General features: G+C 44.2%; 1 protein-coding gene across 1 annotated transcript in view; it reads right to left on the bottom strand.

Annotated features, from left to right (window-relative positions):
• LOC143003400 (tetratricopeptide repeat protein 28-like) overlaps positions 1-16,447 on the bottom strand; it is a 146,820-nt gene that overhangs the window by 61,286 nt on the left and 69,087 nt on the right. Inside the window, exon 2 of the mRNA XM_076154016.1 lies at positions 1,079-1,226. Within this exon, the coding sequence (XP_076010131.1) occupies positions 1,079-1,226 (148 nt within the window). The remainder of the gene's footprint in view (positions 1-1,078; positions 1,227-16,447) is intronic.

The following is a 16,447-nucleotide window of genomic DNA, read 5'->3' on the forward strand; positions in this document are numbered from 1 at the left end:
AGAGGTTGTCTTGAAGCTTTTTATGTGTCAATCATCTTAATCTTCTGGAAATATTTACAAGTTTCAGGCCAAATTTGCAGCATTTTCATGCAGTCTGTAAAATCATATCTTAAGAGTATATTTATAGCCATTGGGGGCCATCTTAGCTAGAGGCCTCAGGCAAATGCCTACCCTTGACTCAGACAACGACATTAGTGTTGGATGCTCATTAAGATAAAGGGATATCTATGTTTGTGATCAGCCCTATGGACAATCAGATATGCTGAGACTGCATCAGGTCTCACAGTCCGAGGGGAGTACTTGACACCAAGACTCAGTCACTAAGACAGAAAGGCAGATAGAGAGACGGTCTGCCTGCCAAACCACTAAAAACTGACAGGTAAAGTCACCCCAACACGCTTATTGACTGACAGAGAGAGAGAGGATTATCTCAGAGAAAGGCTTTCAAACAATTGTAGGACAAAGTATGTGGAGACAGGCAAGGGCACCCAAACGTCCACTGCCCACACACATTGAAGTGATATGCAGACGATTTTACAAAATGTCGTGATTTTCAGGAGAGGTACATGGGGGTTTTTGTAAGATGTAACATCCTGCAGATATTTGACATTCGCTAACCAGACTGTAGTAGACTGACAGTTTGCAGAATGAACCCTTATGGATCCACAGAAAAGCCTCTAAAGTTTGCGTTAAACACTGTTCACATAAATTCCAAATGTTTTCCTGTGACATTTTATTCTGAAAAGCCACTATTCTTGGATTGCAATCCTGTCGTAACTTCTATAGTGCTTCTTTAGTGTGCGATGGCACCACATAACCTGGAGTAGCTAAGAGAAAATATGACCCAAAGAGAATCAATTTTACAAGCCGTCACCATGGATATAGCATAACACAGTTTTATTAGTGGATCCAAAAGATTTGTTTCCCTTTACCCTCCAAAGGCTCTACAGACCTGGAAAGTGAACCTCAAATATCTCTGAAATTCCAAATTCGGGAAGCAATATTCCTAAATCATTAACTTTGGTAAAATCACTTACCACATCACCAACACACATACACACACAAACTCAGACTGTACCTCTTAACGGAGACTTCATGGCCGCTTCCACCATGCCCACCAGCAGCTGTAGGCTCTTGGGGTCTTGGGCCAGCCCGGAGGCGAAGGCGGCCAGTGCGTCGGCATGGCGACCAAGGTACTGAAGGGCAACACCCTGTCGGAAGTATGCCTGTAAAGAGAGAGAGGGAGAGATAACAGAGTCGTCAGGGCTCCAGTCTAGTGGCGCAGCATGGAGCTTTACACAAACACATTACCAGGCCAACTCATTTCACGCCATTTGCATTTTTCCACACCAGCAGTTTTCCAAATGTGGCACCTCACTCCTTTTGTACTCCCAGAGTTCACCAGGTTTTTTTTATGTACTTGTTAATTGGATTATAAATTTAACATAAATGTACTTGTTACACAATGGTCGTCTGCCTTTCTAGGGAACAATCATTGTTTTTCAATTCAAATTCTTTTCCTTCTGTTTGTTGTCAACCTCGCACAAGTGCAGCAGTGGGGGTGTTCTTTGTATTGGGAAACAAACTAAATAGACGATTTCCTTTTGTTAAAACAAAAATAATAGTACTAATGAGTCTAATGAGTGTTTTTGCTTCAGACAAAGTTGACTGCTTTTCCCATCCAGTCATTTATTTACAGAGATGAGAGAGTCACATTGTTGAGATTATAAATCTGTGCTGCTAGGACACAAACTGCATGTGACTGCTGATATGTCTCTCCAATATTTGGAACGTTCTGCAGAGCGAGAACTGCAACAGACGCAGTCTCTGGGATCCAAAGCTGCGTCGGTAAGTGTGTTTTTGTCCTTCAGCAAAGCTGTTTGGTCTCAACGGGATGGAAAAAGACACGTTTTATTCAGTCAGGTTTGCATCTCACGCCTGATCCGACCCTAATCCCAGTGAGCAGCTTAACCCGACTAAGTCCAGTCTAACAGAAGTGGAGAAAAGTCTACCAGAACCCAGGAAAGTGTCCCTCAGAAGGCTCCTATCCCAGTTTAAAGCAGCAAACACAGCTCAAAGTATAAGCTACTGTATATGTCCCATGAGATTCCCGAATCTTCCTCCTGACCACTCCTGACCATTCTTCCTCTCTTGTGTGCAGGTGTGTGTGTGGGACGGTAGCAGCCCGGTCAGTCACTCCACTCACAGCTTTGAAAAGTGACACAAGGGCTAATTTGCCATTAGCATCTAAGAGGCCTTTTCATTAGTCTTCCCAAGCTCCCGCGTTAGCACGACCGGGGAGCGAGGAAGGAGGGGAGGATTAAGGAAAATGAGACATGACATTGAATTTATAGAGACCAGTAATTAATTTCGCTTTCATCCAAGCCACCCCGCTGCCTACCAATCTCTCTCTGTACCCAGATACCCAATGCCCCCACCCCCGGTTGTACGTCCCCCGCGCTTGCATCACAACTCCATTGAAACAGATGAGGACAGAGATTAGATTCCAAGCATTAACCTTTGTTCTAACACTGTTATTATAGGAGAGGAGTGCAGGCCGGCGTATCCGCTCAATATTAATTGCATCAAGTGGCGGAGGAGTTTGGTCAGGACGCAGTAGCGAGAGCAGAGGAGCCTGCGAAGGCTTTGCCCAGGGGAACAAAGGACATTTAAAAGCACTTGATTAGATTTAGCCTACAATATGACTGCTCCCTGAGATCTTTCTTTCATTCTGTTAAGCACTGCGCCCTGACTGATAGGAGATGACTGAAAGTGGATGAGGGAAAAAGATGAATAAAACAAGGCTCTGCTTCAAACTAAAATTGGCGTCTTCTTTAATCCTTTCATTTCATTTTTCTCCCTGTCCTACATGAAGTTAAAAGACTTCTCTCGAGGGAGTGCATAAAAACACAAGCACGGGCGCGGATGCATGAAATAGAATCGAGGCAGGAATGACATAATCAATATGCTGTACATTCTTATGGGATTTCTTGTTCCATTAATCTGCCGTTGCATTCAAAACACAACTTGTAGGCTGCACACAGACGCATATAACCTCACACTTTGCATAATCCAACAAGTTACTTGTAATTCACTTTGGGTTGACACTGCAGCATCTGATGGTGAAAACGAGGGCAAAACAGGGTGCAATAGGACAAAGCCACCACGTTGGCTGTGCTACTGCCATGGAGGATTTTGAAGGGAGAAGGGAGAGTAAAATTTCACGCAACACAACATTTTTTGTATTCATGCCTAATAGGATCTTTTCTAAAAACACAGCGGCATCAGCTTAGAGCCGCTGCCACAGTGATTAGCACAGCCTCTGGCTCTGAGCTCGACAGAAGAGAGAGAGAAACAGAGAGCGAGAGAGAGGAAGAGAGGACTCCACAGATTAACTCTGCCCTTTCATGTATACGGCATTAAATATGCGACGGAATGATACAAGTTAGTATCGTTTATAGCCAGAAACCATCATCATAAATAGGATGTATCACAAAATGATTTCTCTCGCGGAAAAAGGGGCCCTGCTGCAATCTGAGGCATCTGTCAGGAACCTTGTACAACATGACAACCATAAACCAAGACCTCTTCAACTGCGCTTTGCCTGAAATTCAATCCGGGGTAAATTATTGAACCTTCCTGCATCTTCTTCTTTCTATTTAAAGCTGCAATGTGCTGATGCAACAGAAGCACGGATCAAGTGGGAAGATTTGTCGTTTTCTTACCCGTGGGTGAATTTTGTGAGCTGTAACGTGTATGTGTGTGTGTGTGTGTTCGGGGGTGGGTGGGTGTGTGTGTGTGTGTGTGTGTGTATCTGTCTGGGCGTATGTTTGTGTGTGTTTGTGTACGTGTATGAGCGAGTGAGAGGAAGAGAGAGGGTAGCAGAGACGTATGGAAAAGAGCCTGGATAAAAGCTTTTCTTGTTTCTCGAACATTTTAATATTTCATGAATGCTTGTTTGAAGTACTTTTAAATATTCATGTCTTTATGCTTAGGAGGAGAAGGGAAATGATGCAAAGAAAAAAAAAAGTTATTCACTCTGCTACAATGTGTGACGCGCTGTAACAGCACACTCACACGTTCACACATGGAGACACACACACTCGCACTGTATCTCTGTCTCCGTAATGAGATACTTACAGTGAAATATGGACCTTTTTTTTTTTTTTTCAGTAACAGCTCCGTTGTTCACGATAATGCCTACAGTCTAGCAGCCGAGCAGAAAGTTGACAAGATTAAAAGTGTGAGTCTGGTGTAAGAAAAGCTGTGAAAGGTTTTTATACGAGCAGCTATATGTCTGTCCCTCTCTCAGCATGTCCCCTGGGTTGTCCCCAACATCTGAAAGCCAGCGTCTCACACATTTGTCCGACATTATTCTCATCTGGATCAAAGTCGGACTGAAAATACAATCTATCTGCTACGTGCTGTTACACCGAGTGGATATGAAAAATTAGTTCATTACACACAATCCTGACCAAACTATATACAATAGAGCAGATACAGTTTTTGTGTCACATATTCAAACGGGCGCCAGCAGCGTTTCAGTGGTTAGCACCGTTGCTGTTTTGAATCCAGCTGGGGCCTTTCTGTGTGAGGCTTTGTTCTTCCTTGTGTGTCTGTGAGGATTTACTCATAGTTCTCCGGTTTCCTCCCACACTCCTGACTTCAAATTTCCGTCTTGGTGTGAATGTGAGTGCGAATGTTTGCCTTGTCACTGTGTTAGCTCTGTGATAGACCGCTGACCTGTCCAATGTGCACTCTGTCTCTCTCCCGGTCAGCACATGTGCACAGGAAAAGCGGGTAATGTTATGTGACCTTCCACAGCAGCTTTCAAACAGTCAAGGCTTCGGTGAGCACCTCAATGTAATCCCCCATGTTTTGTGTTCAATATGAGATGAATGTCTACTAAAAACCAGACTTCCAAGACTGTCAAATTCATCAAATCGCCAAGGAAACTTGCAAAAGCTTTGTATCAAGGCCATTTCAGCCTGAAACCAACCTGTGTAATTGGGTAATTTACAGACAATTTGAGCTGTTATCTGCCAAGTAAGCAGCAAGTAACAAACCACCACAATTCCTCCCTAAACAAACAGCAAACGCCTTACCCACAGCCTCATTCACCTCTGCTCTGGGCTTGATGTGTCCTGATTGGTGATATCGGCAGTAACAGAGACACCCTCAAATGTGGAAATCAATAGAAGCAGCGTAAGGTCACTGCAGACTGCACCACAACCATCACTGTTGTGGTGTGTTTAGGTTACTCCTGGTGCAGATGGTTTCTGATCACCCGCAGGGCGGCTTGTGCCAATGCAGCCGCTCTGAACGGAACTCCTGCCAGTACTATAATGGAACCCAAATCAGACAATCAAACTGGGACAGCAGGCTGGAGTAGATTGCATGAGTACACACACACAGACACACATACACGCACACAAATTGCAGAAAAATACATTGATAAGTCCTTGAGCAAACCGTACATTTGTCTCCAACCAACATGTATTAAGTGGTGGTTTGGCTAAAACCAGGCCATGACAGTGGAGCAAGATTAAAACTAATGGTGGTTGGAACAAGGAGATTGCTACCTTTGATTTGCTACTTTCCCTCTGTATCCCGGCTCTTTAACTGCAGGTGGCGTTTGCCTGGCTTCCGACGTGACCCAGAAATGTCATGTGTCGACCGGGGTTTCAGACGTGCACCTCAACCATTCCTCGCACATCTCTGCCACTACACTCCAAGGTGACACGGTCGATTCGCAGGGTACACAAAATGTCAACTGCTTAATTTAATATCCAGGGATAACTGTCGGCCATGACAAATTAGCTGGGAGATCAGCAAAAAAAAAAAAGGAAAAGTTGAATGGAATGATTACTGCATTGGGCTTTCTGCCCTTCAATTTGACAAGCTCAAAGCCACAGTACAGCACAAAGGTGCTTGTACTTAATTAAATCTATTCCGGAACCCAAATCCATGACTTTCTCTCCATCTTCCCATATCTTGCTGAAAGTACAGATCTCCTTCCCCCAGGACTGAAGAGGTCTAGGTCAGTGCTCACAGGGGAAGTGGAAAGAGCATTACACCCTTTGCCTGGGGCCAAACACGAACCTCTGGCCCCGGGGTCACTACAACAGAATCATGACACAGCCGCCTGTCTATTACCATCGTGCCAATATAATAAGATCAAGCCCAAGACCACCAAACACCCTTGACCTACATCGATCAAGCGGGCATGTGTAAGTGTGTTTCCACGGACAAAACAGAGACAGGCCCATTGTTCACACTGACCGAGAGTTTGCTGTATTGTCCTATAAGCTGACTTGAGGGCGTCTTTGTAGCACAATCCTGGTCAGCCCTGCAGTGATCTCATGTTCTCTGTTAACATAAGCCACATCAGAGGTGCAAGTTAAGCCCTTATGCAAGTCAAATCCAGGCACCTTACAATCTCCATGTAAGTAGACGTAGTAAAATATTTATGATCCATTGATGTATTCCTCCCTAAGGGGGCTGTACACTCTTGTGATTGCTGTTCCATCCAAAGCCCTTAATTAGCCCATTAGATTAGATAGCTTTAATGAGAGCAAATTAAACTGATCGTTCTTTGTGGAGCTGGCAATTAAAGGGTAAATGTTTCATTATTCAGAGAGTGACAATAAGACCAAGGTAACGGACAAGTTTGCCTGCTAGAGCCATCAGCGTGAGGGACATTGTAGTAGTCTCTCACTGGCATCGATTAGCAGGCTCACATCAAACTGGCAGCCAGCACAGGACTTCAGATTGGAAAAGGTCATAGTCAGGTATGTGGAATCAATGTTGAGCACTCTGTATTCACTATGTCTCGCATTATCTGGCTGGGGGATGGTTTAACACTCTCTAAAAACAATTACCAAACACAAAGAAGCTTCGTTGAAGAAGGTCAAGGCCTGCGATCGAGGAAGAATCACGCGGCGCACATCCACAGTGACAGTCGAAGTGAAACAGAAGGGAAAAACTGATATCGCTCATTCATCACAAACAGATGAGACAGCACAATAGAAGCAAGCTGTGGGGTCACGCAGAGACACGCTGTCACAATGCTATGTTTGGCAGAGGGAATTTAATTTTCTGTCCGCTATGACCACAAGGCTTTCAAAGGAAATAGACCAATAGAAAGTGATAAACCAGCAGATAAAATGGCAATATGCATCTCATTCCAAGCATGTTAATTTCAGTGCTAGAAAAATCATGTCACACTCCGCTGCGATGATTTATAGCCTGATTTGTCACATGGCAGAGAGCAGCTAGCTTACTTGCATTCTTATTAGCATCTTAAGAGTCTTGAGATGTGAGGCAGAGATGGTTCGGGTGCTAAACAGGCTTCCATGCCGGCCGTGGCCGGATCCTCAGCTTGGCTCTGCCTCAGCAATGCAGATGAACCCCTTAACCACGGGGGCTGACTCCCGTTTAAAGTAGGCATTAATTACTTAAAGACGCTTTAATCAATCAGGGCCAGATGGTGAATCTGAAAAAAGGGCAAACAGCAAGCCCAAGAAGTGCTCGTCACAACTACGCATAGGAGTGTGTCAGAATTAGCTTATTCAAGGCAATAGCTACATGGAGACGCAAGGGGCTAGCAGGAGCTCTATTCGATACTGTTTCTCTCATTCTAATCTTACAACAGTTACTAAAATAGCACCAAATTCATTAAACCACTGAGTTTGTGAATCAAAAAATATCTTGGCAATATCAAAAATTCTTTTTTGACACCCACAGTAGGTTCTAATTATTCCATTGCATTTATAGTAAGAATGAGCCGGCCAGGCCACATGTCCCTGATGTGCTCAGCCCCAGAGTGACAACAGAGGAGGATAGTTGGCCCTGGTGCTGCGCTCTCCTGGCCGGAGGCACCGCATCCTCCATCTTCATTTGTACTGCCTTAATTGGCTTTGACAGGGAACTCAAGCATGGCTAAAAATTCCCTCTTCTTTGTAAACACCGACTGAGAGACACATGTTCCCCACGCAGGAAGATCAGGCGTCTCCATTACCTATTAGGATGGGTAGTCATGTCCGAGCGAACCTCTCTGCGACGCCACTTCGAAGCATGACAGCCTGACCATCTAAAATGACTTATTGAATTTCAAATGGGAGATAGTGCTGATAGTTGCTGAAGTGAGAAACGCAGCATCTCATTCACAAATTGCTTAAGCGGAGCGAAATTAAATATAATCAAAGTGGCAAAGTGTGGAGAATCAGCTGGGAGAATTACTGAGCCTGAGGTGCATTCGGGTTGTTGGCTGTCAATGTTTACTGACTTTGAAGATCCCAAAAAGAAAAAGTCTACCCGACACTGTCACACAGTAGTCACAGCTCCTTGTCAGTGTCAGCATTAGATGTTTTTCTGGCCGCATCTCTGGGTTGCTTCATCAAACAAGAGTCAGCAGCCCATACCGGCTGACAGTGAGGCTTTTCCAGAGCTGCCCTGCAATATATCAAAAGACTCAAAGTCAGCCTTTAAGGAGGGCTGTAATGAAAAGCATTGCATGGGACCCACTACTTTTGACTTTGCTTGTAAGGAGTCATACATGATTGAGTAAAGGCAAGCTGAATCATAGATAAGGTGCTGAGAGGACTGTAAAGAGAAGATGTCAGGAGGAGAGAGAGAAGGAGACATTGCTGTCATAGCCCAAAGGGTTAGACATCCACTATGCTTAAAACAAGAAGGTGGAAAAGATGGTGAAAGAGGGCAGGGGAGATAAAGGTTAGCTCGCAGAGAAGAAACACGGACATGCCTCTTGTTATTCCTTCCTCGTGTGCTGTACATGTACCACCATCCGGGCTATCAGAGCTCTTTATTGTGGATGACCTGTTTCTCCTTCCCATCTCCCAATGCAACGGGAGGGATCAGTGTATCGGACTGTTGTGGCTGCCGCGTCGCTTCCTTGCCATCCTCGCGCGCGGAGATTCTCCCCAGCGATTACCAGATAAATGCACTTTAATTCACAACACATGCAGTAGGGTTTATATATAGACTCACTAATTCCCCCTCGGCCACGCTGCAATATGAAGTCCATGCTGCACCAATTTAAGTGTGTGATGAGTCCCACGTCGACTGGCTCCACTACTTATCATATATATTACATGCTCTGGCACATGGCTGGGCATGGGGCTAAGAGAAAATTTCAGGGGCTCAAAAAAGATTAAGATTGGTGGATGGATCTTTCATTATTAATGAGAAGAGTAGATTTCAAGGCAGCTTCCCTATTGTGAATTATAGGTCAATCTGAGGTGTAGTTGAGTAGAAAACTAGCTCAGAAAGAGACGTGTACAAAGGACAATACACATACACATTACTATACGATTTAACAAGCACAATGCTAATGCAGACTTTAGTAGTGTGTAGTCTACTGCCTATAGTGCTTTTGTCCAGGATCCAGTTACAGAGATAATTGGCAGCGTTATACTGGGAGGGCGTATCTGACACTGAGCTGTCCTGTAACACATCGGCACACTCTCCATGTTAGCTCATTAAGCAGCAAGTTCTCTTACCATCACCATGCATCATTAATCGTGTCCCCCCGGTATCCACATTAGCTGCATTTCCTCAGCTTTGATACCGAATCTATCTCTGTGCACGCTGTGCAGTTTCCCTCACCTGTCCACTAATAAGCAGACGGGGTTCCTTACCACCCGTGGACACTTTATGGGTCCATAAAAACCTAAAATTGCTAATCGAAACGCCTTTGCCAAGCTCAATGTGCATCTAACCAAATTCCAGAAAACACACACGTGCACGTTCATACATGCATGGACACAGCGAGCCGAGCCAAAACACACAGCTACGAGTCAGAGTACGGGTGCCAGCAATCAATGGGAGTCACCTCACCCAGCTGGCTCTGGTGGAGGAATGAATTAATTTTCTCCTTTAGAAACAAATATATTGTATACAACAAACAGATTAATGATGTTTGATCAGCTTGGCGAAGCGATGCAGATAAGTATGCATGGATGGCGAGTGGCCTGATGCTTATTTGTATGTGGCCGGCTATTAAATGTTACGTGACTGCCCATTTGAAGTCGAGGCATTCAAGGGCAGCGCTCTTCAGGAAGAGGTTGCTTCACAAGGATGGGGGCAGTGAGACAGGGAGACTGAGACGAGGACCGTGAAGCCAAGACATCAGGAGCAGAAGAGTAGAAAATTGAGGCGATGGTTAGCTTTGGACCTGGGGGAGAGGTTTAAAGTAGCTCTCATTTCATACTACACAGAGTTTGGCAATTACCGGTGACAGAGGCTCGCACCAAGACGGAGAAAAGATTGATCTGGACAAGCGAGACTCTGTTTGCTTTGTTAAAAGTAATTAATCACTGTGGCCGTGGAGAAATGGCGCTACGCATTTCTGCTGAGTCTGTCTGCGAGTGTAACCATATGTGAATACAAGCACGTTTTACATGTGTGTGTCTGTGTGTGTGCTTCCAAGGATACATTTGAGCGCGCCTTTTCCAAAATAGCTGAAGTGAGAGGAAGGGTAGAGCAAGGAGAACATGGGGGGGAGGGTGTGAACAGGCAGATGGAGGAAAGAGGGAGCAAGGGAGGAACATGCGCACACTGCACCCATTTATTCACATGCATGCACTCAGGAGGACCACAAGTGCAATCCATCATAAGAGTCCTATCCACACCCACTGAGCAGGGAACTACAGTAAAGGGGAAGTGTAGCGAAAGGAGGAGGAACGCTCCTTTTTCACCTTCACATAGCTCCAGGTGAAATATAGCAGTGTGCCTTCCACTGCAGCTAACTTCTAGTACTCATCTAAAGTGTGAATTACACAGAACTCCCTCAGGTTTATTGAGAATATTCGGTGTCTAACCCTTTCATTTCTCTCTCATACTGGAAAGTGGGATAATTTATCACAATCTAATTTCATGTCTGTCCTGTTTTGATTGCTGGTGTATAAGACTTTAATTGAAAGTTTATTCTACGGCCGCCTGTTTGTGCCCCATTAAACACTTTGCTTCTGCTTGTGTTAAGAGTAACAAATGTTTTTTTGTGAAAATAAAGCTAAAAGGAAAACAACATGAAAACACACTGCTCACACTGTCCCATTACATCAAACACACTGGCCCATGGCTCCCAGAGCTGTGAAGCACACTCCCCACCCTCTTTACTGCAGAGATAACAGAAGCAGGATCCCACAACCACAGAGATACACTGATCAATAACACAGTACCCACACACTCACATACCCACACATACACAAAGAGAGAGGGGGGGTTGTCCAGTGATCCCACAGTAGCCAGGCCTTCAGGGAATGGGCATTGCCTGGTGATGGGAAAATTGGATGTGAAATTGTGAGTTGGGTAGAGAAGAAAGAGCGAGGGGGGAAAGGGAGGGGTGGGGCATGAGAATACTATGGGTGTCCTCTAGTGTCACATTTCTATCCTTAAGCTAGAGAGTTAGAGGGGCAGCAGAGAAATGGCCATGCGTTGAGAAAGCACTCATTGAAGTGTTGGCCGTGCAGCCTGGGGCCTGTACATTAATAGAAACACAAGCCAGGAAGCCACTGTGGCAGAGCTCCGGCTGTGCAGAATACCAACTCCTCCCCCTCTCTCTCTCTCTCTCGCGCACGCTAATGATTACCCCGAGCAAGGTGCGGCAGAGTCCCCCCCCCTCCCCGCCCGCCGACACCACTTCGCAAATGTACATCAGCAAACCTGCAAATTTAAATTAGCACATTGTCTGGGCCTGCCTGCCGACATTTACAGCTCTGCCCTCCAAGGCTGCAATTGGCTAATGAGAGCGTCACTTTCATGGCTAGTGCTAAATACTGAAGTCTTAGTATTATCGCCACATTGCGTTTCGCACCTCTCCGTGCTAATGCAACAGATCAGATTGATCGCACAATGGCCAATCTGGCGGGAGCGTTTTGAAATAGGTGGGGTGTGATAAATGGCGATATGGCAGTGACCCCTTCTATGTAGCAGGGCTATATGAATTACCTATCAGGCTGCCCAGGGAGTGATGACCCCCAGTCGATGTAGCCAACCTTGCCGCCATCATTTACTGAGTCACTATCCCCCAGCTGGAGACCCTGCAATAACTTATACACACACACACAGACACACACACACTGGTACAACCTGACACACACACCCTCTGGACCGTTTAAGGAGGTCTCACACTCATAACTTATCATTAGATGGCACTGTGTGTGAGCGATGTTCTATTACTTACCTACGACACAGATAGTGGAGCATATTACATCATGCTTACTGAGGTAATTATAAAAAATGACCAGATGGTCCCACGTTATTTTGTTAAAAGTGTGTTTACAGTACCTGTTGTCTGGGTGCCCATATTAGTTTTTATATTGGTGAATAAAAGGTGCATACAGTTAGTTCAGGACCTTCTCATTTCTTCACTTCAAAATACATTCATATGTACTTCCAAACTACTTTCTAACACTTTCCTCCTTGCATCATTTATCATGTTGTGGTATTAAGATAACATCCTGCACTAAGACATCTTCTAGGGCTATGCTGTGAATAAACTTTCTAATATCATCCAGTGATGGCTCATTATGCTGCACTATCACGCCGGTCCTCCTTTAAAGTGTTCTCTCTCTTGGGCAAAAGCCTGCTGCTGGAATAAGCATCTGGTTTTAAACATTTTTTTTCTACTGCTTTTTCCCCAGAGCCCGTGGAGATGAAGAGCTTTGGAGTGTTCACAGAGAATTTCATTCAACCTGTAGTGCTTCATGTTCCCCCGGGGGAGGTTCCCTTTTCTCTGTAAGGGGTCTGAAAGCTAAACAACCTTAAGGAGAGGGCCAGGGAGTCACTCATCAGCAGTACAAACATGGTAAGCAGAGCCATGGTGCAGGGGAAGGCTGTTTATACCAAACCCTGTAAATAGATCACACTTGATCATTTTCAGGTCACTATACCCAGATTTTTGTCTTTACTGCAACATCAGACATATACAAAAATGGAACTAATAGGATTCTGTTTTTCCAGAGTAAACATGATTGCTTATGCCAATTAGAAGGCAATGGACTTGAGTAAATCAATTTACAAATCGCATGATCTGGATCTGTAACTCAGACCACACCAATGTCAATTTATGCAGATGTCGATTTGATCGCGATGTTTATATGACCTTTGAAAAAAATCAATGCATTGCCTTAATCTAAGTTAAATCTGAGTTTTAACATGCATGATAACATACTTGAGACTTGGGATCAAAGATTAAAACACCAGGGCTGTGACTAAAGGCTGATAAAAAAGCTTTACCTTGAGTTTTTTTTTAATGTTTTTTAATCATTTTCCCAATCAGTACACAGCACTTGGAAGTGTGTGTAAAGGAGAATGTCAAGGTGAAGTCTAAATCGTATCTTTGGCAGCTGCCTTCAAACAATAAGTTGAAAGGCAGCTTTGTTTGTGCTCCAGAATTCTTCACAGTGTCTGATAAATCCTCTATCCATCAAACACACACAAAACACTGACGTAAACACTGAAAATGCTACACAAAACAATCTATATACCTCAGTGTGTGTGTGTGTGTGTGTGTGTGTGTGTGTGTGGGTGTGTGTGTGTGTGTGTGTGTGTGTGTGTGTGTGTGTGCGTGTGCGTGCTCTCCTTCCATGACTGAGTTGTCTTATTAAACCTGTTGCCTGGAGAGACCAGAGTAATTACTCAAGCCCTCACAACACCTTTTGGACTGAGGGCCACATTCGATGTGCTGCTCCAAATGTCACACCTTAGTTGGCAATTAAACAGCGCTCTCCCTCTGTGGATGTTTTAATGGGCTTCTTCCACCAAAAATAAAAGCTACCAAAGGTCTCCTCATTACACCACATACAATATGAGATATTTTACTTTTACAGAGTTCCTATATTATCTGCAGACAGTGTTAAGTTATTATCCCAAATAATGTAATAATAATAATAAAATGTTCTCAAATCAGAACATATAAGATTTTAAGATACTTTACTCTAGTCATTTCGCATGCAGTTCACGGCAATCACACACACAATCGATATTTGTCTTGCACCCCCTACATATCACACACACACAAACACATGCACAAAGAGGGGCTGCCCAACACCCCTGGAGCAGTTGGGGGTGCCTTGCTCAGGGGCACCTCAGCAGTGCCCTGGAGGCAAACTGGCAACTCATCAGCTACCAGTCCACTTTCTTGGTCCATACGGGACTCGAACCGGTGACCCTCCGGTTCCCAAGCTGAATCCCTATGGACTGAGCTACTGCCGCCCCACACATGTAATGATTAAGCTTAAAGTCACAGGTAGTTTTCCCTACCATTTATTGTAAACTAGAGTCACGTGCATATAATAATAACAATAATAATGATAATAATATGAGATGAGATCAAATCGATGAGATCCAATTACTTTCGCCGCTTAAGATGATACAAAAAACTGGAACATCCCAAAACATTTTACAGTTCAGCTGACCAAACAGAGGTCCTGCTCATTGGCCTGAAATACCTCCCCAAAGAAACAGCCACAGCCACTCCTCTAACATTTAGTCTGCGTACAAGAAAAACAACAACCTGGAGCCAAGAGCAACATGCAAAGAGTTCAGTCGAGTTTTTCACAACTTGGCGCACTTCAAAAACATTGATGTTTATGTACATGACCGCAATCACTACACCCGTTGCCAGTCTCATTCAGCGTAAAGCTTAAAGTGTCATTAATTACCTACGAGGCTTTCCACAATCTGGCATCTTGCAGCAACTATTACCGATCTTGTAATCCCGCTGTCCCCAGAGGACCTTGCAGATCAGCCAGTTGAGGTCATGAAGTTGATCCACAGTACAGATTAAATACACACTGTAAACTCCCCCTTATATTAAGCACATTTAATCATTTTATGAAAGTCTCTTTGTTCATTTCTATTCATTTTACTAGGCTGTATCGTAGTTGTACAGTTTTCCGTTTTTTATATGCTGATGTGGTAAAGCCTCCTGTTTTGTCATTAAATTTTATTTTCTCCCTCTTAACTTACTTGAAAGGTCTATAATATAAATATATAAATAAAGCCGCCCACTGTTTTGTCATTAAATTAAAATGTCTGCCTCTTAACTGAAAGCACTTGAAAGGTATATAATATAAATAAATAACTCATCTTTATGCTATTATTATTATGAACCATTTTTTGACACCCTCACATTTACACACAACACACACCAGAAGTCCATATACACGCACACACACACAGCTACCTACGTAAAAGGACATCAGCTATGCATGCTTGTTCTGTTTTGTCACAAGTGCGGAAACATTAGGTGATAATTGCTCGCAATGAATCAAAACACAAGGTCAGAAAGCCGAAAACAAGTTTGCTTACTCCACCCGTGGCAAATTTTGAACACAACTCTGCTATCAGGGCTACATCGCTCAGTGAGATCCAGTCAGGCTCTGCATCTACACTGTTCACCCCAATGTCACTCTGCAATGCGTAAAGTCCAATTAATAAGCCGATATCTATGCCCGCTCTGTCACAATGGCAGCTGCCTTGCCCCCTCCTTCTTTCTGGGCACGACTACAGCGGGTGCTCAGTGTTTATGTCACCTCTTAATTGCATTTTTCCCCCATGGTAGAGGTATGGCTTTGTGCAGACGCCCTGAGGAAGAAAAAGAAGGTCAGGCTGCCAATTTGGAGCTGGCAGGTCGAGAGTAGCAGCAGCACTTAGTCTCGCTTGAGGAGAGAATGGAGGGTTGCTGCTCGTCTATGGAAACCAGGACAAACAAAAGAGATAAGTGAAGGGGAAAGGAAGACAAATCCCTCTCCTCTCACTGCTGTCTTGAGGCTCTAAAAAAGTGACACAGGGCTTACAGAGGGGCCCCGTGGTGTGTAGCTACCTGAGATTGAACAGGGACAGCGAGGAGCAGGAGGGACGGATATTATGGTGGGACACTTATAGGCTTTAATGTCCTCCACCACTGAGACAATACAATGCAAATACAGCAAGAGCCGCTCTGACATCCATCCATGAAACACACAGCGGCTGTCTCTCCTACAGTGAATAATTATCATTTATTAATTATGATAATTTGACCTACAGCGTATAAGGACATTGAACTGTACGACCTCTTCCTTTATTAAGACAGTGTTGATACTCAGAGTACTGTAAATTGGCGATTGGACCTGAATACAAAGTTACTTAAGACAAAGTCAAAGCCAATGTTTGCTCCACAAACAATGGAGCGAAAGTCATCTAGAAAACTTATGATAAATCACCAGGAAATTCTCAAGTGCGCACTAATGAAATGCACTCCTTACACCGCTCAAATAACAAATGGCCTTTCAGAGAACTTAAGCAACGTGTGCCCCAGTTGCTCGTCTGTTTTGCCTGACTTAAACAGATATGGTTTGACAAAAAGACAGTGGACTAACGACTTCTCATTTCTTTCCATTACCGAACAATTTCCATTAAACTATCTCAATGTGGCAGCAGG

This window comes from Genypterus blacodes, unplaced genomic scaffold, assembly GCF_046128005.1.
Source record: "Genypterus blacodes isolate CSIRO-AG114 ecotype Tasmania unplaced genomic scaffold, CSIRO-AGI_Gbla_v1 ptg000061l_1, whole genome shotgun sequence".
Taxonomy (NCBI): Eukaryota; Metazoa; Chordata; class Actinopteri; order Ophidiiformes; family Ophidiidae; genus Genypterus; species Genypterus blacodes.